General features: G+C 37.4%; 1 protein-coding gene across 3 annotated transcripts in view; it reads left to right on the top strand.

Annotated features, from left to right (window-relative positions):
• The first annotated feature begins 5,554 nt into the window (after positions 1-5,554).
• Positions 5,555-22,912, top strand: part of ZFAT (zinc finger and AT-hook domain containing) — an 89,175-nt gene continuing 71,817 nt past the window's right edge. For 2 of the 3 annotated variants that reach the window (XM_062570661.1, XM_062570659.1), the window contains exons 1-2: positions 5,555-5,618; positions 17,806-17,976. In XM_062570661.1, the coding sequence (XP_062426645.1) occupies positions 5,600-5,618; positions 17,806-17,976 (190 nt within the window). In that variant the 5' untranslated portion in view covers positions 5,555-5,599. Of the gene's footprint in view, positions 5,619-6,120; positions 6,343-17,805; positions 17,977-22,912 lie in introns of those variants that run through there. The other variant, XM_062570662.1, reaches the window with a different exon arrangement.

Genomic DNA, 22,912 nt, shown 5'->3' with positions numbered 1-22,912 from the left:
AAAACAGCAATTATACAATCCTAAGTACAGAATTCCACATTAAACATATCCCATAAAAATAAAATTATATACAGTTACTCCAAATAGATAAAATGGAGAAAAATAGGCATTAACAACAAAACAAGATTTTTTTTCTAAGTATAGAACTAGTTGCAAAATAATGTCCTATAATTTCTAAGTGCTAAACTCCTTTAAATTTTCAGATGAGACTTCCAAAAATTCTTATCATCAGCTTGAGTTTTTTTTTTTTTCCCCTTTCTAATTAATTGGAAAATAAAAATGGAAGACAACAAAGTGCTGAACTTCTTTGGAAATTCCTTTTAAACCTATGTAGTTGTGGACTCACTTGAGCCAAACAGTAGATGATTAAACTGATGGAACAGTGCTAAAAGGCGGTACCTCATACACTCTAAATGGCATGCATAAAATGGTTTGAGAATGTGCCTCTTTATGTCCTCTCTGAGAATCCATCTTAAATGGACGCTGTTAAATAATGTAGGCTAAAAATGTTGTCTTGATCAATACTTTTTAAGATTAGAAGTATTTTATTGAGAAGATAAAATATTCTGTGAATGATTAACTGAGTAATGTTCAATTATATAAAAGATTTCATTTTTCTGCAAGATTAATGACTTGCACTTTAAGCAGGATAGCTCCTGAAGAAGCACAAGATTTGGGGGTGAGGGTTGGGGGAAAGGCCTTTATTTTCACAAAATGTTTGTGATAAAAGGGAAAATGAAGCCTTGAAAGTGAGAAGCTTCCCCAAATTCTTATACTCAATTTAAGACATTTAGGGTAAGAGTTGTTAAGGTAATTTGTATTTTAAATATATACTTCAAGTATAGATTCTAATAATTTAAATTACAGAAATGCATGACACTTGTTTCTATATCATAAAGAAATTGAGAAGAGTGTGGATAGATTTTTTTTTCAGGAGAATTATCATTCCCTTTCAGAAAACATCATGTTTTTTTTTTTTTTTTCCTCAATAGTTTGCAGCTTTTACAATAAATGATGCAGAAGTCTTGTTTTACAAACAACCTGTCTTTCTATGAAGCCCTAATTCATATCTAAGTCAGGTCCATCAATAATGCTAAATGAGTCAGAAATACTGCATAAAGGCAATATACGATTGTGGTGTTAATGATTCCTAGAAGTAGCTTATATGCAGAAAGGAATGGAAGTAGAAGCTGTGCAAGACAGTATTAATTCTAACTTCTTACTGAAGTCAAATCTTTAATTCTGTGGGAGCATTCTATTGAACACTAAAGCAAGCTATATTTTAATTTTATATATATGGAACACTTTACCCAGTAAAGTGCTTTTATTTCCTGTAAATAAAACCAAGATCTGGGAAAGAAAGGAGTCAGTATCTGCTGTGCTCTCAATGAGGGCATCTGCAATCTCTCTAAATTGCAGGTGCAGAAACAGACTGAAGCCCTGTGCAATGCTTTACTTGCTGTGTAGATGAACTTTACATTCTGGGGAGTTGTTTAAGGGAAACAGAAGGGGAAATCAACTGTTACTGGCTGGATGTGAAGACTATAGCAAGGAATCAGAGTGGACTTAAGGGAGGGGTTGGTAGCTGCATTTGACGGGCATTGGTATGAGCAAAAACTGAGACCTGGAGAGCTGGCAGAAGAGCTCAGACAAAGAGATACGCAGGGGAGACCAGGAAGGACTGCGTAGAGTTTAGTAAATAAGGAAACTAGGACAGAATGATATGAGGTGAAGAAACAAAACAGGATTGGATTCCTTCATGAGGTGAGAGAAGGGGTGATTATGTAGAGACCGTACTGCCTGGAGGAGCTTGATCAGGTTTCATAAATACCTGGCAAAAATTCTATTTTCAGAAAATGCCAGTGAAACTCATTTGCCTCTTGGCATCTTCTGTTGTCTGTTTTGAGGAGATACCTGCAACTGATGCTGGTTATACTGTTGGGATCAGCTGTCCTGAGTGGTGGATCTGAACTTATTCTGGTGAGGTTTTTTTTTTTTTTTTTTTTTTTTTTTTTTTTTTTTCCCCTTAAGTAAGATGGGCTATGTTGAAACTGCTGGAAGAACTTGAGGGTATTTTTGATAAAGCTGAGGAAATCTGTGTTTGGGAGTTCCAGAGAGTTTGTTAGCTTTAATTTGGCCAAGCACTGTTATTCAGAGACCTCAGCACTGATATCCTTTCTCATAGCTTCTAGACAACTTTGACTAGGCCTGACACCAAAAGTCAGAGATTTGAGCTCTTGATTTTTCCCTTCCCTTTCATCTTTGGTTAAAAACAAACAAACAACCCCTCCCCAAAACAAACAAAAGCCTCTATTAATGTTGCCTTTTACATGGGGTTGTGATTGTACAAAGGAGACTAACAAGTGACAAACCTTGTGTAAAATTGATGCCCTAGCAGTAGCTATGTGAAGGATTTAGGACAAGAACTTTTCGAGTTGGAAAATCCACTACAGTTGCTGTAGTGAGGCTCAATGACTCAGGAACCAGAGAAGTTCTTTCAGTGCCAAAGTAAGGATGAAGATTACTTACATCCTAAAAAGAGCACAAGCCTTTCCTGTCCTGGGAGGTGAGTGCCTGAGCATGCAAGTGCTTTGATATTTTTTGTTTCCAGTAGAAAATGCTGTTCAGAAGCTGATAATGAAATGAGCAGAGATACAAAGGGGGACAAAAAAGATATACTGGAAGTGGGAGTCCAGAAGTTGAAAATGGCTAATCAAGGCAGCAAGGTAAAGAGCAAAGGCAGAATCGTAATTATTGCTTCTCATCAGGTAAGAATATTCATGAGTTTGCTGTGATGTTGCCCAATCATTCACATAAGAGGTGATAAATTAGCAGAGGAGTGCCACCGTAGCCTCTGAAAAAGTCATCTTTTTCTCTCCTCTCCTGCCATATATTTGGGTCCATAAGACAGCTAATAAACATGTTACTGTATTATCCTTTTTGAGAGGTAAATTGGTAGGATGAGCATTGGTAGGGCATAACTTCTCAGTCTTCATACCTTTTGGAAGAAGGGTCTAGCTCTGGCATGCCTCTGTCCTTTATAGCTACACCTGTAGCAACTATGTAGCAAAGCCCCCTGTAAGACTTTAATGTTGCAAGCAGTGCAATAAAGAATCACGAGAGGCCGGATAGGAAAAGTGACTTTATTTTACACGAAGCTGAATCACTTCCTCAGATTTGTCCTTCATACTCATAAGCACCAAGATGTTTGTTCAGGTGGCCTGACCTGAATTACTTGTGGTGATATGGAAGACAAGGGTCACAGGCCACTGAATCCTTGTCCTGCCTCCTATGTTTTCCTTGACTGACAAACTTGCTGTTGTTTGGATGTGCTTTTTGTACTGTTTACAGTTAGAGTTGATGGTGATTTTGGTCTTTTACCTGTTCATCTTGTCTTACCCCTGTAAGTCATTCAGCAACACTGATTTACTCCCTTTTGTCCGTCTTGGGTGTTGTCTCCCATTGGTTTTCTTGATCTAGGTATCTTGAGAAAAAACATGTAATTGTGCTGTGTTGTTAATGACCTGCTGATCTAGATGCCAGTATAACATGCCATTCTTCTGTTCCTTCTGCTGATACACACACACACACACACACACACTTACTTAACACTTCCATTCATACCAATCTTAATGTTTCTGTTACAAATCTCTGCATACCTCTACCTCTGCTGCATCTTTGACTGTTGCTGCTGTATCATGGTTCCCATAGGTCCCAGTGACTTACATAATAGGGACTCTTCTTCCTTCTGGCGCAGAGCTGTAGTTCGTCCTCTGCCACACTTTTTACTCATTTTAAAGGCATTGCTTAAATGACCCCTTATACATGGGGGGAAAATGGTCTACCATTTTATCTGTCAAAATGCTCATTAAAAGCTACTTTGTTGAAGAAATATATAGATTTGTGGCATTTCCCTGCAACTGAATTTTACTTTCCATGATGGAATATAAACTATGATATTAAAAAAAAATTAAGTGACATCTCAGTAAATGAAATATGCATCATTGCTCTTATGACAAGAAATTATTTAGGTTTATTACTCAGTTAATACTGAAATTCTTGTTTTCACAAGTTTTGCTCTTTATGCTTAATTGAATATATTCACTTGCAGTATGGCAAACAATTTAAATAGATAATTTAATAACATTAATGTCTAGGAAGCATAATACAATTCGCATGCAGTCATTTGTTCTGAAATTAACTATGGTGACAGAAACTAGAATACTGTACTAAATATATTAATATCAAATCTGTACAACACGTGATGACTAAGAGTGAAAGTGATATCATTGTTAGTGTGGAAACAAAATGGAAAAGCAACAAAACAGAAAAGGACACGAGGCAGAAGTGGGTGTTTATGAATATTCCAATGTAACTAGTTGTATTGTGTCATGACAAGTATCTGTGTTCAGGCTCCTATTAAGAATAGCAAGCTAAAAAATAAATTAATTCTTGAATTCATAGCTTGGAGTTGAATCCAAAAATTACTGTATGTGATTCACCAAACCATTCATAAATATAGCTCTTCAAGGCAAATGTAAAACCTCCAAACTGCACTTAGTCGCTAGGAAAACAAACGTTAACACAGGCATGGTCGTAAGCACCTGGCTAAATAACTGTATGAACTCCACATCACGCATGTTTTTGTTTAGCCTTGTTAATATTGTGGAAATTATTTTCTCTACACTTACCTAAATATCTTGTAGTATTTTGAGACCGGTATTAGCAATCAATGAGTTTTGTCAAACGTGTTTTATAAATTACTGTTCTTTCACTGCTTTGAAAGTAAACTGGTAACTCATAAGTATGTGATCTTCTAGGAGCGGGGGAGACAGGTCACGCTCTGTGACTGTGTCTTCCCTTTGCCTTCTGCTTCCTGAAGGATTTAAAATATATCTCAGAAGATAGGATGACTCGCTGTGATAACTGTGATTTGTTTTGCCTCTTAGCATCTCCTGGCCCTGCACGGCTATCGCTACTGCTTACCGCAAACGCAGGCGCCCGCCGTTCATTTAAAAGGCGAGCTTCTGGAATCACTCACGGCGAATTAAAACGCCTCAGCCACCGCATGCCTGTATCCGTGCGAGCTAAGTCCTCAGAGCTCGCTCGCTGCCGCCTTCCCGCCCCGCCTCGGCTCGCGGCGGCCGTTGGAAGCGGGAGGCGGCTGAGGTGGGGGGAGGGCGCGGCGCGCAGGCGCCGCCCAACGGACGCGGCTCAGCCGTTGGGCGGCGCGCGCCCCCGCCCTTCCCTCGCGCCCCGCCCACTCCTCCTTCCCCCCCCCCCCCCCCCCCTCGCCCTCGCGCTCTCTGCGCGACGTCGCTGAGGAAGAAGCCGCCGTGTCGGACGCGGCAGATTCGCCATAATCCGTCGACCGGCTAGCCTTACACCTATCACCCATATCTATTAAAAAAATATATATATTTTTTTTTAAAAAAAGGGGGAAGCCTGCGGGGCCTCGGTGCGGCACGAGTGAGACCTGACTCGCTGGCGCGAAAGTCCTTTTTTTTTTTTTTTTAAAAAAAAAAAAAAAAAAAGCCTCCACGTTTGGGCTCGTCTCACCCGTGCCCCTGCGCCCCGCGCGCCTTTCACCGCCGCGGCTATGGAGTCTGCGGCTGCAGGTGAGCAGGGCCGGCTGGAAACGGCGGGCGGGGGGGGGGGGGAGGGGGGGAGAGCGCGGCTGGGGGGGGGGGGAGGGGGGACGACAGCGAGCGCGCGCAGGGATCCTCTGCCGGGGCGACAGGGGGCGACGGCGGTGGGAAGTAGTTCCGGCGCGTACTTAAAGAGCGTCCTTCCGCGATCCTTCCGCCCGCGAAATAGTTCCCTCGGGGGCGGGCCGATGTTGGTGGTGGCGGTGGGGCAGGTCCCGGGGAAGAAGGGGGAAGGGGGAGGCAGTGCCGTCCCCCACCGCCAACACGGGGTCGGGGGTGGGGAGGGAGGCACCATCGCCCCCTCCGGCGCTGCCTCTCCCGCGGCCTAGGCCGGGCTCGGCCCCGCCGCCCCGACGGCGGTTGCGGGCCTGGCGCAGCCCGCGGCTCCCCGGCCGCGGCCTCCCCTGGCGGGGGGGCTCAGCCGTGGGCGCTGCGCCCTGGCCGCCCGCGGGACGCGCCGCGGAGCGGCCCTGCCCCGGCTTCGCGCTGCCCGCCCGCTGCGCGGCCCTGCGGCTCCTCGGCTGTTGCCCTCTGAGAGGGGGGGATTTAATCGATAGCCCCAAGTTACCCCCAGCTATCCTCTGGCGTGTTTACGAACAATTTACTGCTCAAAGAGGATTTCATACCCGCAGGAGAACAGCCCTGTCAGGAAAATCGCCTTTAGCTAAATAGCAGAATATCTAGCAAGCGTTATGTAAGTACTGCTGTAAAAACGTGCCACGGCTACTTAACTTCTCATCTGAAATGGAATCAAAGAATATAAAGTTGCCTTTCTAATAATCAAAGAAAAAATTTCCTAGTTTACGTAAACACGTTGGTCTTAATAATGTACTGAGGGCAGCTGAGCGCAGAAATGTGGTCAGTGTGTTTGAGCTGCAACTGCTGAATGCTGTGTCTGACTTCAGAAGCACTTCTGTTAGGTGTCCTACCAAAAAACGAGGTTCAGAGCGTTTTATCTAGCGTATCCTGGAGCTCATAACCGATTGCGTAGTTCTTGCTTACTTTTTGTGAGGGTCCAGATGTTTTCAGTGCCTCTTGCAATGTAGTTTAGGACGTGATACTACACTATTGTATTTTTAGTGGCTTCTGCAGTGCTGTGTTTAGCCACAAGAGGACCCCCTAGGAACGCGGAAAAGGCTTGATGTTTTACACCCTATTGCTACAGAGTAAGCGTTAACACATTGTTTTCTGATGTTGAAAAAAACATCTTGGTTTTGTTGATATTTATATACTAGTGTATCTTTTGATGTAGCAGTGTATGGTTGTAGTAATGGAAGTTCATAAAACAATGTTGCAGTAATAGTAACTAACCAGCTTATGTTAAAAAGTGACCTTGTTATAGTTCTGCAAGGTAAATTGGTTATTCTGAGCCACCACAGATTAGTTATTTTCCTTATTTTTTTCATGTGTTTCATTTGGAATCATTTATGGAGAGAGCTTTGTGATTGGTCTAAACTAGTTACTAGAACATCCTTTTTAAACAGATTCTTTTTTTCCTCTTTTTTTTTTTTTTATTCTAGGCAATGTGAATGCATTTAGGCAGTGTTTTATTTTGCAGAACTTTGTGCAATTATTACAAGGAGTAGTTTTACAACTGATGTGAGTATAAGAATGTATATGCTACTGCGTATATACTACTATATATACTATATATAGTATGTATAGTATACTATATGCTACTGTATACAGTACTATGTATATAAAAATACCTTTGTGTGTATATATGTATTTCATCTGCCTTCATTAGTTAAACTTCAGTAATTTTAGAAGTATATTTTGACAAATCTAGTTACAGGTATACTAGTTAAAGAGAATGCATATGGTGATGCATATGGTGAAGACGGGGACATGTTTCAGACTAAGAACAGAGAGGTGAGAGGCTTTTGCCCTTTTCCTGCTGGGAGTGCTGTTTCATCATGTACTGGCTGCTGGTAGCGCCTTAGACAGCTCTAAAGGAAGTCAGTGTATCTCTGACTACTCAGTGTTTCAGGAACTCAAGTTAATCTGCTAAAACTGATACATCTACCAGAAGGAGCAACTGTAGACCTTTACTACTCAGTTTTTCTCCTATTGCACTGGAGATCACGGTGTCATTACATCAAGTATTTGGAGTTGGTACTGTGTTATGTTGGTGAAATACAGTATTTGAAATACAGCAGCAGAGCTATGTTAAGATCTGTGAAGTATGGTTCTGTAGCTGTGACTTAAAAAATGTCTAAGTGTTGGGAATTCCATGTTCTGGATTTTAATTTTGTGACCTGTTCACAAGATTAAAAGATAGGGCTTTTCTTCTGTTGGTTTGCAGTGTAAGTACCACTGGGATGTCACAGGATAAAATAGAATTTAATGGATTTTTAAGGCTAAACTTACTACTATGATCAGCTTATCCTCCCCTTATGGGGGAGAGAGTGCGACACGTCCTGTCTTTCACTGAGTCATAATAGATGTCTATGGGAAGGTGTAAGAATAGGGCAACTAGGTAGTGATGTTTGTCTAGAATACTCTGCTGGGCCGTGGTAAGTGCAGCTGCTGAGCAAAGGTGGTATCTTTCCACTTGATGGTTCTGAGAATTTGTCCAGCAGATTCTTTGATGATTCCTTACTTACCTAGATGGCTTTTGAGTATACAGGCTCGCTGAGGTGGATAAAAAAAATCCTATTTTTTCCCCCAAAAATTCCTGAAACATCTGTATTGACTGGCCTCACTGTGTTTTGGCGTTTAATTTGCCACAGTTTCATTTGGCAGAACTTTTAACTTTTAGGAAATTGTTTTCTTCTACAAAGATGCCTTTCTTAGTATTTAGCTCTATTTCCCTCCCTTGGGTCTTTCTAAAATCTTTTTTAATGATTAGCATCAAATATGCTTTTTTGTTTTCCTGCTGCTTTCAAGGATTCATCTCTTTTTCAAATGTTTTATCCCTCCGCCCCTTTTTAACGATGCTTCAGTTCACGTTACTAAACATAAACATCTGACTTTTTGTTGCTCTTGTAAAAGATTTCTGATTACTTCTTTAATCAGTTACAAAGTAATTCTCTAGTAGTATCACTTTGAAAGACCTCCTGTATTTTATGCTAGATAAAGTCAGGAACTGTTTCTCCTCATGTGGTTTCCCGATGGGTTGCTCAGTAAGCAGTCATTAATGATGTCTAAATATTTAATCTCCTGTCCTGACCTGACACTTAACCAATCTACATAAGGGTAATTGAAGCCTGCTATTATTGCTTATGTATTTGTAACTTCTTTTGTCTCCTTCAGAGTGTCACAGCTCTCTTACCATAGTGGTCAAGCAGTTGATAACCCAGTCCTAACAATGTGTTTTGCTATATAGTGCTAGATTTTCAGTCCTTAGAGTTTTTATTACTTGAAGTAGCCTGATGATCAGATTTGATTCTAGGTTTCCTTTAACAGGCAGCATCAATTCAACCGAGTTTCTGAAAAACAGATTATATCAATATTCATATTCACAGCTCAGCGTTCTGGTTCTGCCCTAGAACTAGGTTCTTGCATTAGTGTAGAAGCATGTAGCTGCTTTACTTAAAGCAACTGCAAAGAAATGGGAAACAAAAACAACAATTTATTCCAACTGTTCTTTTCTATTTCCTGTTGAAATTCTATACTTAATATTCGTTTTAAATAGTCCTCTTGATAGTCCTCACTGTGAGGTGAGGCAGCTTGATCTTTGTAGTCTTTTGCTCTTGTCAGCTACCCTTCAGTCTTTAACTTAAAAAATTTTCCATGGTCTGTTAAATTTTGGTTTAGATAAAGCCTGTTTATCCTTTAGCTTTTTTTTTCTTTTTTTCCCTCAACTCATGGTGTTCCTTTAAGTATATATCAAACTATCAGTTTAGTTCTACTCACCACATCACTGTTGTGATTTTTTTTTTCTGTCACAGAATGTTTGTATTGCAGAGGTTTCTTGAATGCTGTTTATTTCTTAATGAGAAACATTCACAAGCTTCAGTGTATTTTAGGCTTAAATCATACACCTCCCCATAAAACCTAAGAATCTTCATAGTTGCAGTTTACCTTGTAAACTAAACTTTTGGTCTTGTTAGAAAGTAGTAAATATATATGATGAGGTCTGTTTTCCATAAACCCGTAGTATCATTTAACTTTTACAGGAGTGCATCCTGTATCAAATTTTCCATGAATTTATCTCTTCTATTAAAATGAAAAATGTTTGTGAGATAAAGCTAATGGCTAAGTAAATTGTCTGGACTTTAGTTAGCAGCAAGAAGTGAAAGCAGACATGGGTTGGTTTTGAAACACTGTTGAACCTAGTTGCAGCCAGGTGTTCATAGAAGGAGTCCTTGGGATATTCCTGCTCTAGTGGTATCAAATAATGAGAGTTTTGTATATGTGTTTTTAAATCCTTAGTGAGGATAATATTTTTGATTGTGCAGTGCAGATAGGCCATAATCCTGCACAGTAATTTCTTGATGAAGCAAAATGGAGAAAATAATTAGGACAAAAATAGTATTTTTTTTCTTTATCAAATGAAGAAAAATAAAATTAATTCATACTAACATCTTTATTAAAATGATAACTAAAATGTTATGAGGTGAAAGAAGAAGTCTGGCAAATGAATCTTTGGCTAAGTATATTCTTTTGAAGTTAAAGCATATGTAATTGAAACTTAGATTCATTTGAAGTTTCTTCTTTGGAAGATAAAAAATGTCATTGATAGTTATTTTTATTTTTCTGAGATTATGAAATGGCATTAATTTCCTGAAAATATTAACAATGAGTAGTCACACATTTCACAATGTTTAAAATATATTTTGACTTCTCTAAGGAACAGATTAAAGTAGATTTTAATGGAAAAAAAAATGACCATCTTGGCAACAGTGTCTCTTCAGCAAAACAACAAAAGTCAGAGATGCATGATAACATATCTTTGAAAATTTAATTTATTTGAAACATCATTGAATATGAAAAGATAGTCCCTAACATGGACAGGAGAATAAGATTTGATGTTCAAGAACAATATTGTTATGTATTTGACATTATGATATGATAGCCTAATTCATTGTATGTATGTACTGATTCTCTTATGTTTAGTTCAAACACTTTTTTTTTTTTTTTTTTTTTTTTTTTTTTTAACTCGGAAATAATTCTGCCTATATTAGACCAAAATTACTGGCTTGTTGCATGCTGTTCCCTTATTCAGCCTTGAGGACAAAAATTAATATTCCTTCCTCTACTTAAAGAAGCTCCCAAAGAGAAAAATCTTGTGCAGTTATATACTGTTTGTTGTTCCTGGACAATTTAATATCTTACCTGCTCAGTATTTGTGCAAGAAGAGTTCTTTATTAAAAACTATACTTTCATTAGAAGAATTGTGCCCACCTCCTTACATAACAGAAAGTGTTGTTCATTACTGCATTTGAGACTTTGTGCAAGAACTCTTTTAATTTCTCAGTAATTCTCTTGTTAATGTGTTATGTTTCCTATTCTAATGGAGAGCTGAGCTGAACTATGAATAAAGACAGCTTGTGGTTAATAGTACTGTGATCAAATAATTGCAGATTTCAAGATGGAAAATAGAGAATGAGGGAGAGTAGCGACAACATCGTGAAGCGCTCCAGCACAGAAGTAACACACTTCCTTTTCTTTGACAAGTAAGCTTGTTGGCCAGCCATGCAGTGCTGTGCCTGGCTGGTAGCTGAAACTACAATTTGTTTCTAATTATTTTATTGTAACATTTGTGTTAGCTGGTTTTAGATACTGTTGCACTTGGGATATTGAGAGGTTATTTTTTATAATAAAAAGTAATTGTTTCAGGAATATTTTGAAGTGAGTGCTAGCTAGATTTTAGGCCGTTGGTTATCTCTGAGCGTAGTGCAGTGCTGAGATATGTGTAGGTAGGGCTGTAGAATGTATTTTCACTTGGTCCACAAGTTTAACTGTTTTTATAGGCATGGACTTGGAGATTCAAGAATAGCACGAACTGCGGCAGTAATACTTGCTGGAGAAAGATCAGAAATAATATACTGATGAAAATGTTGGTAAACAATGTAATTGACTACAATCTAATCTTAAAGGAAAAAAAGTTGATGTTTTTTGTCCTATTCTTGGCTATATTTTATTTTATTTCCTGGATGTACTCTTGAATGCCCAACAGAAGGAGACAGGAACCTTCATAGAATCAGTAAGGCTAGAAGAGACCTCTGGAGATCTCTAGAGACCCTGCTCAGCAGGGTCACCTAGAGCATGGTAGACAGGGTTGCAGCCAGGCAGGCCTTGAAGATCTCCAGAGAAGGAGACTCCACAACCTCTCTGGGCAACCTGTTCCAGTGCTCTGTCACTCTCACAGGGAAGAAATTCCCCCTCACGGTCAGGAGGAACTTCCTGTGCTTCCATTTCTGCCCATTGCCTCTTGTCCTGTCACACGGGACAGCTGAAAAGAGTTTATCCTCATACTGTTGTGTTTAAGAGTTTTCATATAAAGAACATTTAAAGGAAAAAAAAACAAAAAATAAAAAACAAAAAAAACCCTACCACTACCTTTCACCTATTTGAATTATGCAGTAAGTGCCATGGGCTCGGATGTGACCTACTCCTGCATTTGAAAACCTGAAAGGCAAAGAGCAAGCGAGAGGGGTTCTGCAGACCTCTGCGTCAGCCGAGGCGACCCAGAGCCTGGGGGAGGCTGGTTCTCCCTGCCGCAGCGCCCCCGGTCAGCTCTCCCCGAGCTGCCTGCTGAACTAGAGCCGGGACTTCAGTAACCTGGAACAAAGCACTGGGAGAAGCCAGTGCTGTGGAACTGGGAGAAGGAGAACAGAGCTGGGGAGGTGATTCTGAGCTGAAGACTTGTATGCGTTTTTTTCTAATATTTCTTGCAGGTTCAGTAAAGAAACTAATAGTAACAAAAATAAGACCTTTCTTTACAAACCTTGCTTTTCTTACACACAGAAAGAGAGAAGAAAAGGGAAACTAGGGTCAAGGGTGTGGGGAACCAGATATGTGGCAAAATTTATGGAGATCTTCCATCTGGAGTAAAAAAAAATGATGATCAGTGGCTAAAGTTGTCTCTTTGCAGGAAGTGCCTAGCTATAGATATTACTAGAGAAGAGAGGGTGAGTTTTCTTGTGGTGTAACCAGGTGTTAACTCCAGAAATAAAGATGCATTTTCTTACCTCATCTGAGTAGAGGAATGCCTTGAGTCTTGCTTATGACAGAATGCTGTGGGACGGTGTTTGGCTGTCATTCAGTATACATATAGTGAAGACAGCGTGGTAGCTTTAGATCTGACCCGTCTAAATTCCATGAACACTAGAAACCACATTTGTCTTTAAGATTTTAAATTAAGTTAAGAATGAATACCGTTGGGTTCAGACGAGGCCTGAGTAGAGAGAAGCAAAGTTATTTTAGTTGCAGGAAAAAAATGTGTCCTGGAAATGGAAGTATAACTTAATAAGAGTAGTTGTGTTGAGTAGAGTAGAGCTTGGAAAACCATAGTGAGGAACAGGGAGAAGGAAAAGTGTGCGATAGAGAATATGAAAGACACTGGATTAAAAAAAATAATGAAATGATTAAAAAATGCATGATAGGAAGTGAACAAAAGAATCAGAAACAAAGGCTAGTATAACTCGAGAGACAAAAGAGATACAAAACTGTGATAAAAACTGCATTAAAAGGATGCTGCAGGTGGGAGGAAATCTGTCAAACATTATGCTATTGGTGAAGGCGAAGAGACAAAAAATGTGTAATTCTCTGTTATACTGTCACAAATACCTAACTGTCACCAAAAAACTCATCCCAAGGAAAAAAAAAAAGAAAAGAAAAAAAAAAGAAAGAAAAATGAAAGTCCTAGTCTGAGAATGAAATATAAGGCTTTTAATTGCAGAAAATTCGTGGTAGTAAGGATTTGGTGGTGATCAAACAGCAGAGTTGGGTTTTTTTTCTTCTTCTTTTTTATTTGTCCTACTTCCCAAAGCTATCTAGTAAGGCTAGGCTGTAGTACGTTGTTACTTATATTCTGAACTTTATTGCTGTACATATTAGGAACACTGAAGAGGTGAGTAAGTATTTGTACTATCAACTGTATTATTCCTTAGGCCGATAGATGTCAGGTTAACTTTTTGCATTTAATTATGGAGTTCTACTTGCCTTTAACTGTTACAGAACTGTAAAGGCTGCTATAGAAGTTTTAAAACACTACCTGTGTTAACAAGTGTGCTGAAATGTTAATTTAGAAGAATTTATATGACGCACAAATTCAGATGGATAAGCTCCCTTTTCTTTTTTTCCCTTGCTCTGTGTTTCTCATGGAAATACTTGCTTTCAAAAACCAAACTAAATCAAAAAAACCCACAGGTTATCTTTTCTGCTAAATGAAAGCTTATGACTTTGCTAAAGTTAACTCTGGGATATATGATAATATCATATTAATTGTTTCCCTTAATAATCTTTATTTTATAGATTTTCTAATTTGAGTGTTTCTGCTCCTACCTCTTCCTCCCCTTCCCGCCACCCTGTTCTCAGTCAAAACAAGGCAGATGATAGCTTAGATTTTGTGGGAGGGATTGTGAATAAGGGAGTCTGCTTCCTAGCCTGTAACTAGTTGTTTGACCTTCAGTAAAGGGAAATTAAAGACTGGCTTACTCAATTCTTGATCAGTAAAATGAAAAATATTTTTGACTAATTAAGTACATTTGAATGCTTTGGAAGAACTGAAAAAAAAAAACTCATTGAAATGACTTTGTGTTATAGCCTAATTTCAGTGTATGCTTAGCATAATTTATATAGGCAAATAGGAGGTAGTGAATAGACTGAAAGCATATTTAGGCAGTAGTATATTCCAGATTGTTTTTTGGCTGAAATTCATGATGTTTGTTTACCTGCCTACTTGATTACTATTCCTTTCATTCTCTGCATTTTTAATTGCTGTCTAATTAATTGCTCTGTAGATTTCCTACATAATTAATTATCCGGTACTTAATCATTGATTCCCTGCATAGTTAATTGACTTATTGCTTATTTGATTTTTACACTTAATTGACTATAATTCATTGCTGTATTGCTACACCACCTAATTAGCAACTGTTAATCAATTATCATTTGCTTACTCCAGTCTAGTTGTTCAGGCCCATGATCAGCAAAGCTTATCCTCTGCTTTTGGCTTCTTGACTTTGTCTTCCAGTCATTCTTCCTAAACTCCTTTTTTTCCCTCTACCTGGTTTTCCATCGTGCTTCCGAGTAAAGCGCGTGTCTTCTGCTTGCTTCTCCTGATGGTTTCTGGACCTTCACTCACGCTGTTCTCCGCAACCTGGCTTATTCACTTCTGGTTTTGTTCCAGCTTTAATCTGAGTGTTTCCTGTGGTGGACTTTTTTAAACTTTGTGTGTTTACTGAAAGCTTCTTAGAAAAACCTTAGGCATGTGTTTGTATTATCAGGTACTTTAAACAACCACTCTTTTGAGCATTCTTCCTGCTCTTGCCCCCTTCGCCAAACCCTGTCTGTGCGCAGTGAGAAATAAGGTGCTGTGTGAGTACAGATTAAAACTGTTGAAAGAGGAGATAGGAGACACAAGACAGTGAGCCTGAACTTTTAGGAGAAAAAAAGTAGCAAGTTAGGAAGCAGTGATGGCAGCAGATAATAAAACCTCAAAATAGAAGTGTCTTCCAGACAGCAGAACTTGCATGTTTAATGTTAAACTTTTTGATTGATGAATCAATCAAATTGATTCACTGATTGAGTTATGAAATGTTCATAATTTTTTTTTCTGTTGTGAATCTTAAATATGCATATGCATTTAGATGGAACAGTTCTTACTCTTTCAATAATGAGGCTTACATTTTTTTTTAATGAAAGAATAATAGTAAATGGCTGGGGATCCTTCTATTATATACATACTATGATTAAAATAAAAATGTGCATATGCTCAAGGCAGACAAATGCCTGAGAAGGAACCTTACTGATCTTACAAGAATACATTGAGCATATAATACATTTTACATAATGCGTGTATACATAATATACAGTATATTTGAGATGTAGAAACAGAAACAATATTTTAGGTGTTTTTCAGAGATATTTTAAGACATACTATGTCTTTTAGTTTTGAAGTAGTTTTATTAGAGATGAGAATTTTTGTTACAGATGTACGTAACTATAAAAGAGAGTCAACTGTATTGTTCTTAACATCCAAAACTCCATAAAGATTCCTTCATCTGGAGTAGAACAAACCATCATGAAAGGAAGAGAAGAATGTTGAACAGGGGTAGTGTTTGCTTTGCAAAAAGGGTACCTGAAAATACAGCTTTTCTCTTCTCTCCTCCTAAAAATCACCCAGATCTTATGGAATATCACTTTGTTTCTGTGTTTACCCAAGAGGTGGTTTGGTGTGTACCCCAAAGAGTATTGGCTGTTCCCTGCTGCTGTCCACGTATGTCCCTAGTTTTCCTTTGGGGCCCAAGGGAAAGGAAGAACTGAAGCAGATCTGTGGGCCAGAGGTTTATGTACGTAGCTGAGGGACTAGCACACTGTTAAAATCAGCTTCTGATTGTCGGATTTCACTGGACACAGGAGGGAGCAAGGACTACTGAAAAAACCAAAACGTTAAAACAAATCATGAGTTTTAAAATACAAACAAAGTCTCCTGAATTAACTACTTTCCAAAAGATTGGGAGTGTTTTTTTTTTTTTTTTTTTTAGCTTTTTTTTCCCCTCAATTGTTAACTGTGCATTAATTCTTCTCTTTTGTCCTTTACTCTCTTGTGGCTTTGCTTTTGCTTTCACAGTACATATCTACTTTCTGTAAATACAGGAGACCATTTTTTTCAAAAAAAAATCTGTTAAATTTCTGTTTAAAATACTGGACAAGGAGAATTTTAATGGTTTTAATGTAATTCTTCATCTGCTAATGCTTCAAAATTTGATTGTTTGGTTTTGGGGGGGGGGTTGCTTTGGGAATCAACATAATTTTTTTTGTAGGACCCTTAAGTCAAAGAATGTATGAAATGCTTGATGTTTCTGTTTATGTCAAATGTTAATTATACTTCAAGGGCCAATGTGATGTGATTTGTTTTGGGAGTAAATCTTCTCTTCCCTCCTTTCTTAAATTTTCCTCCTACTCCTGCTGTTTTTTTTTTCCATGTAGATGGTGCAAGATAAGGCCTGACACTTCTCCTCCCTTCCCCCCCCCAAAAAAAAAAAAAAAAAAAAAAGTGGTTCAAAGAAGGAAAAAAATGTGTTATTACAGCTCTGAAGTGAAGGAGAAAGTAAGATGATGCAATTGCATACGAATGACTGTTATGTAATACAGTATTTTGCGGCCTGTAACGTTGCAGCCTTCCTCCCTGCTCTTTCTTTATTGTGTAGCCACATCTCTAGATAACTACTCCGGAGAGCACTTACTTCACATTTTACCTTTTTTCTGCACTGCATGCTATTGGTAATGTACTAAGTTAAAAAAGACCTATCAGAAGATGTATCTTTTCATAAAATACTATTTTTTTCCTTAAAAAAAAAAAAAAATTAAGATAGTAAGGAAGTTTCCTTTTATCTATTACAATATTTATTTCTTCCTAACCTTTTTTTTTTCAGCAGCACTTTCCTAGATTGAAAAATTTACTAAGTTCATATAGAATTAGACTTGTTTACGTAAGATAGATAAGAAGCATAAATATGTGTAGGAAAGAGCAATGAGATCCATAAGCATAAATTAGATGTGGAGCCCAGCTTTTCTACCCTAGAAAGTCACTTTGGAAGGATAAAATGCTTTGTGTTTATACTAGCATGTTACACGATGAACTTGTGCATTGACTTTACATTTTATATGTATGTGTATATATATATATATTTTACCTTCTGAGGCTGGAAGGAGTTGTTTTTTTTTTTTTTTTTTTTTTTTTTTTTTTTTTTTTTTTTTTGTCTATCCTGCTCCTTTTAAATCTCATTATTTCTAAGAAAATTTGAGTAAGGAGGAATTTCTTGCCCTGTGAAGATCTAGGCAGAAGTTTTAGTCATTTCTTAAACTATTTATTTTTGTGATTTGCTATGAATACATTCCTTTAATAGTGTAACATTCTTTGTTTAAGCTAGTTACTGTCCAGTTTGTGTTAACAGAAATAAAATTTCAATAACTAATGGTATTTCAAATAAACCACTAAAATTTACAAGTATTAACTCCTGTCTTTAAACTTATTTTTCAGGGGTCAATTCCATCTTCATGTGTAAGCTTTGTAACTTATTTTCACCAAATCAATCAGAATTATTGTCTCACGTCTCAGAGAAGCATACAGAAGACGGGACTAGTGTGGATGACATCATTATTCCGCTCCAGCCGCTAACAGCACCCACAAATATAAACAGAAATGGAGAAGGTACTTTCATAAATTGTGAAGAATGTAATTTTTAATCAGTCACTTATTTTTTTAAATGAAGTCTGTGATATGATGATTCTACACTGTATATAGAATGATTTACGTAACTTATTTCTATGATGGTGACTGTATGCTGCCCACCTAAATTTCATTCGGTATAAAGTAGATTAGAGGATGGACTTGGATAAACACAACGTGTGATGGGATGATTGCATTGGTTCATTGATTTTAAATGTTAAGTATAGCAAAATGTGCTTAATAAGGCTTTAATTTGAAAATCCTTGATAAAAATGGAAACAATGATAGTGCTAAACAATTAAATTTTTCATGACAAGCAGCCAGCACACTAGAGCTAGGGATTGAAAGGGGTTGTAGGTCTCGAAGCTTAGGACAGTGGCCTGCTTTGAGTTGTCTAACTCTTTACTTATTGGGCTTCAGACAATAACTCTATTTTAAAAGAGAAATTGTATGGTTCACAATTTATAATTTTACTTTGAAATTGGTGCTAATAAATAAAGCAGTCTGGTAGTCAAAGGTTGAATTGGTTATACAGAGCAGTTTCACTCAGCAGTAGAAGAAGTTACATTGATTACCATTTTTAACTGATTATAATTGCAACCACTTGTAATATTAGGGAGGAGTTCAAAATAATCCAAACTTTATAATTACATCTTTAGACTCTTATTGAGCAATGGTTTTATGTGTTTGCCAAACCTCTAATTCAACACAGCTACCATGATTTTGCAAGTATCTAATCATTATGATTGCTGGATTTCACCAAGTGTGTGTTTATAATTAGTTGTTGTTTTTTAATGTCATACTTGGAAGAATACTTTTCTTATTGTTAACATATACATATGATGTGTATCTTTACTTACTTACCAACAGTAAATCAGTAATTTTCATCAGCATAGGAAGATGCTCTAATAAATGGCCATATAGTTTTAAACTATAACTGCTATCTCCTCAGATGGTTGGTGAGGACAAAATTGCAGCAGGTTAATATTTCACTCAATACCTATAATTAAAGTGCATCAGAAGAGGATGAATAAATATCAGAACTTCATCAACTTTCAAAACACCTATCTACCCAATTTTACTTTAATTTTATAGTATGAATATCTCACGCTTGTAGAATCCATCTCTTTCTTTCTTAAATCTTTGCTGCCAGGAAGCCCTTCACTTGGCTGTATTTCTGAGCACAGTGAAGCTGGTACTTTGTTACATATTCTCACTCCTTTTAGTAATGAGGCAGTTCAGTAAAATGCTTCTGCATTTGTGATAAGAACTATCTGCCCTTTCTGTATTGTATATTGCCAAGCTTACATTTACAAAATTACATTTTACATTTATCAGAATAGTGTGTAATTCCTGTAATGATCTGAGGCAGCAGAAACTAGACTTTTGTAGGTTGAAGAAAATAATTTTGTTAATCTAATTATGTAAAATATAACATCATATTTTTAGTTATTTTCTTCTTTATGCTTGATGAATATTTTGCGTCATCTGATATGATCTTGTTGCCTCACCTTTTTCAGATTATGTAGCCCAACTCTGCCATCTGCTGTGACTAGCAATATTTAGGTAAATTACTTTCAATACGGATTTCAACTTACAGTATACTATAATATTTTTCGTTTCCCTCCTACAGACTGATTTGAGAAGAGGATAATTTTCTTGGAAGTCCTATTGAATTATTTCTCATATTCTGTTTAAAAATTAGGGTATTTCACAGTTGAATATAGATTTGAAGAGATCTTCTTTCAAGGCATTACATTTTCCCCTCTTCTTTTGGAGTCTACTGCAGATAAAATTTAACCAGTTTTTATTACACATTTTTTCTCTCAGTGGACTATTCTGCCTTTTTTTGTAGTGATTCAGTATTGTCGGTAAAAGCAGAAGTGACTGATGAAAGACAGTCTAGAAATTACAACTTCTTTTCAGTACTTATTGGCTGGTAAATGAATGTTTTTTGTGTCCTTTGAAAGCATAGTTTCTATTCCAAATGTAGGTAAGCACTACAGTTATTCCAAAGTTGTTTTAGATGAATGAATGTTGAGTGCTTAATGGAGTTCTGTGTTCTGCCTGAATGATAAATTAATACTTTTAAAAGTGCTAAAGATCTAAAATGCTAAACAAGTAATATATATTTATTACTGTAATGTTATTTATTGGCTGTGCTCTCTGCTGAATTTTATTTCATTATGCCACTTTTCAATAGTTACATCATGATGTGTTTAGACTTAATTTGTCCTAACAGTTTTGATCGTACGACACTAGAATTTTTTAATCAAGTGGACCCAAGGGTACTGGACTGATGTTATAGTCATTATACATGTTGCCGTCATATAGATCACATTTTGTCCAGAGCTGGAGGGTAGCCTCTTTGACTGGGAAAATGACAGGCATTTACTGGTTTACAGTAACCAGTCATACTATACTTTTACATAGGATTTTGTTTGTAACTTTTCTTAACAATCGCCATCTCTTTCAAAGAGCTTCTGAAAACTCTTTGCCATTTTGCTTCTATTTAGTGAGTTTGTTAATGTTTTGAGGGACAGGACAGATGGCCCTAACTTCATTTATTCATAATCCCAGTTGGATTATAGTTAACCAAATAATGTATATGCTTCATTAGGTGTTGTTCTGCAATAACTACCACGTTATTTGTTATCGTAGGTTATATTCGTATTATGGAATATGTGCTCTCTGCAGCACAATCTTTAGGCCTAATCTATTGATTATGAGACCTGGAAGAAAGTTAGAGTTTAAGTATTAGAATTTTATCCTTGAGGGTTAACTCCTTAAGGTCACTTAAAACGGTGGTGTATACCTCAGCTTCGTCTTGACTTGAAGATGAGATGCAACCGGAGCAGGCATTCCAGCCTGGGGGCTAAGAGGCGGTCCTAGGTCCTGTGATAACAGTAATGGTATTAGGGTGTAGATGAGATTCATTTGCATATTTTTGTATGACAGCTTACACAGCAAATTCTGAATACAGCCGTAGACTGTTGTAATTGATAGGATTAACTAGAAGCAGATAAGCTTTTATGCTGACGTTTGAGGAGGGATTTGTATTATTAATGCATCTAGCTATTGAAATTTAGTTAGGGTGCTTCAATTAACATTTGCTCAGGTGTTGTGTGACTTCCGACAAACTATTTTTGTTTGAATGATGCTATAGCAAACAGTTTGATGACTCTGTAGAGCCTATTTATTTATATAGGTTTGGGGAAAAAGAGCCAATTGAATGATAAGGATCGTGAATATCACCTACTCTTCCCAAATCTGAGCTATTTAGCCTATGACCACATTAGCATGTGTTCACTAAAAGACTTTTTTGTACATGTGTAACCTGAATTATGTATGTAATGGAATTAAGGTTGAAGAGTAGGGAAAAGAAAAAGGAGAAAAATCTCAGATATGTTTAAAAAAGCCTAGTCTTCATCCGTTTGTTGAGTTTCCCTGTACAAAACAAAGTAGCTTTGCAAAACCCTTACCTCCTAAGGCTGATGTTTGGTGAAACAGTTTCAGTTAAGTTTGATTTTTGAGGCAAACCACACAAACGTGCTGAAGATCATTAAGTCCAGTGAAATCCACAGTGCTGGAATGCTGGCATAAGCATCAGTTGAATCTGTGAAGAGTTAAAACACTCATTAGTAAAGTCATTGTTTTAAACAGTAAATGTAAATTTAAAGAAAATTGAATAAAATAAACTTTAAAAAATCCTAATCAGGCCTAGTACTCTGGAGCTTGTATTGTGGAGTTCTGTTTTTATGTAGCGTGATCCCAAACAAATAATTTGTGGGAACTATCACACACCTCAATAGAATTTGATTTTTTTTATATATATATAAGGTTCAAGAGAGCAATTAAATATAATTCTTCTATATAATAACATGAAGGCCTCAAAAATCGAGATGTTCTGTGCTATACACATTCTGAACATTTTTTAGACAATTGATTATTAAATGGACTGATTTTGAAAAACTTGCATAATTCCTGTGAAAGAGCAGCACAAAAATAGTCTCACATAATTTATTTCATTATTCTTTCTGAAATGTCTTTTTTTTTTAAATGTCTTTGAGGACCTAATTACATAGCATAGCACAGATTGTCTTCCCTGAGGATTCCTGTTGTGCACCCAATAAAGTCAACATAAAGATTGGTTTCAGTGAATCTGCGATGGGCATAAAAATTCCCAGGGACAACTGAAATGTTCTTGGGGGAATATTAAGAAATGCCAGGATCTTACCTTTTAAATCTTTTTAATGACCAATTTAAAACTTGAATTTCTGACTGAGCATGCTTGAAATAGGTGCTTGGGTTTTGCGCCTGCGCGTGTTTTCCTGATATACTACTTTAACAGTTTAGCAAGGGGTAGTGTTTCTGATTGACTTGGTTGCGAGCTAATGGCAGAACAAAAGACAGCCTGCGGTTCGGTCAGTGTGTCCTGGTAGTCTTGGGTGGTGTATCGAACTGCGGTTAGCACGGTGCAGTGCGAGTGGCTGGCTGCTGGCAGCTGGAGCTTACAGCCATGGGTCTTATTAAAACTGAATTCTGGAAGTGGTAGCTCAAAATAGCTTGAGATATATTTAGTCCTGGGAAGGAGGAAAAAAAAAAAAAAAAAAAAAAAAAGGAAGGAAGGAAGGAAGGAAATAAAATGACTGCCGTAAGCCTCAGAAGTTCTGGTGATAGTTGCCCATATGAGTCCTCCTCCCCAGTATGTGTTGCTACCTCACACTTGACATGAAGCCTTATTATTAAATGCCTGAGAGCTGTTGCAGATTGTGCTTCTAGGCTCATTTACAAAGACGTTTAAATTTATACAGTCTTTATATTGTTTGCCATGCCATAAGAAGTCAAAGTGATAACAGCTGCCATTCTGTAGGCCATAGGAGGAAATCTACAATCAAGCGGCTAAAGGAGCATTTCC

Source organism: Rhea pennata, chromosome 2, assembly GCF_028389875.1.
Source record: "Rhea pennata isolate bPtePen1 chromosome 2, bPtePen1.pri, whole genome shotgun sequence".
Classification (NCBI taxonomy): domain Eukaryota; kingdom Metazoa; phylum Chordata; class Aves; order Rheiformes; family Rheidae; genus Rhea; species Rhea pennata.
Note: the sequence above shows the minus strand (reverse complement) of the source record. Positions and strands in the feature narration are given on the sequence as shown.